The following is a 1872-nucleotide window of genomic DNA, read 5'->3' as shown; positions in this document are numbered from 1 at the left end:
AGCAAAGCAAGCCATTGAAGTTTATGTTTTGTTTGATTCTTATAACTGATGGTGAAGCTTGTGTACAGGGTTCGCAGGACAGTAACAAAGGGACTTCTTATGCATTTAGGATGCGATGTAACCACTGCAAGCTCGAGTGAAGAATGTGTTCGTGTTGTTTCTCTGGAACATGAAGTGGTCTTCATGGATGTTTGTACAGGGTTAGATGGTTATGAACTAGCAGTACGTATTGTTATATTATATTAATATTATAGTATTGCAAAATTTGAATGCTGGATAAACGTTGCTTCAAAACGTTGATTTTCATTTAATGGGCAACGAAAAAGTTTTTATTTTCAACGTTCAAATTCTTTAAAAAGGCTGCAACGTTAAAAATAAATTTTTAATGCTTTTATTTTCTTTTAATGGTTTGATTCTTTTCTAGCTCTATAAATAGGGAGCTCATTCTCATTCCAAGACACACCAAAACCCAATCTTTTCTCATTCTCTTCTCTTCTAAGTTTTATCTTTTCTCTCTTTTCCTTCTCTAAAAACATTATGGGTTATTCTTATACTCTTTTAAGAGTTTCTTGCTAGTTCTGAGTTCCTCAGAAATATTATGAGAAGTTCCTGTTGTATCCTGGGGGACTTGCGCACACCGCGGATAAGTCCTTAAGGACAGTGACTCTACACGCCTCAGGAAAATTTGTTCGTGATTCTGTCAGCCTTTTACAACAATCTTAAGGACTTATGGCTGACGTCAACAACATGCCTTCGGAGAACCAAACCAACAACATGCTTTCGGAGAATCCAACCATTGTTCCTGGAACCCAGACGGTCTTCGCAAAATCACTTCCGGACGTGTCTAAAATTGAAATTTTCTTTGGACAGAACTTTCGACGCCGGCAAGAATGCGTTTCCACCCTTTTAGACATGTATGGAGTTGCTGATGCTCTTTCATCTCCGAAGCCTAACTCTACTATTCCTTCAAACTCAAAGCTAGTTGAAGAGTGGACTTACGGAAACAAGGTATGCCGACACACTCTACTTAGTGCACTCTCTAATGATTTGTTCGATGTGTACTGTTCCTACAAGGAAGCAAAGGACATTTGGGACTCGTTGATTCTCAAATACACTGCCGAAGATGTCGTCAGACAAAGGTTTGTCATAGGAAACTACTACCGTTGGGAGATGATTGAAGACAAGGACATAAAAACCCAAATCAATGAATACCACAAGTTGCTTGAAGATATCAAAGCGGAGAACCTTCTTCTACCAGATGAATTTGTCTCACAACTTCTGATCGAGAAATTGCCACCTTCCTGGACTGATTACAAGCAACAACTGAAACATAGACACAAGCAAATGTCACTTTCAGAGCTGATCACTCACATAATCGTTGAAGATACCAACAGGAAAGAATGTGTTACTGCAAGGGCCAAAGCTTTGTCTGCAAAAGCAAACGTGGTAGAAGACAAACCTGCTCCAAAAAGGTACGAACATAAACCTGATCACAATAAGAAAAATTATTTTCGAAAATCTCGTCCCAACGGATCTAACCCCACCTTTAAGAAGAAAGGAAATTGCTTCGTATGTGGGAAGTCGGGCCATCATGCACCGCAGTGCAGGCGCAGAGCAAGAAACGACAATCCTCCTAGGGCCAATATAGCCGAAGGAGATGATATTATTGCTGCGGTCGTTTCTCAAGAAAATTTGATGACCAATGTGAGCAAGTGGGTGGTAGACTCTGGTGCTACCAGGCATATCTGTGCAAACAGAAGTGCCTTTACCTCTTACACTAGTGTAGGGGATGGAGAAGAACATGTCTACCTCGGTGATTCCAGGACCACTCCTGTTCTGGGAAAAGGGAAAGTTCTTCTCAAACTCACATCT

General features: G+C 40.4%; 1 protein-coding gene across 1 annotated transcript in view; it reads left to right on the top strand.

Moving 5' to 3' along the window:
* The first annotated feature begins 48 nt into the window (after positions 1-48).
* Positions 49-1872, top strand: part of LOC106754771 — a 3300-nt gene continuing 1476 nt past the window's right edge. The window contains exons 1-2 of the mRNA XM_014636834.1: positions 49-226; positions 725-1712. Of these exons, the coding sequence (XP_014492320.1) occupies positions 49-226; positions 725-1712 (1166 nt within the window). The remainder of the gene's footprint in view (positions 227-724; positions 1713-1872) is intronic.

The sequence above is a fragment of the Vigna radiata genome, unplaced genomic scaffold, assembly GCF_000741045.1.
Source record: "Vigna radiata var. radiata cultivar VC1973A unplaced genomic scaffold, Vradiata_ver6 scaffold_470, whole genome shotgun sequence".
NCBI lineage: Eukaryota > Viridiplantae > Streptophyta > Magnoliopsida > Fabales > Fabaceae > Vigna > Vigna radiata.
The sequence above is the reverse complement of the archived record's forward strand: the minus strand, read 5'-3'. Positions and strand labels throughout refer to the sequence as shown.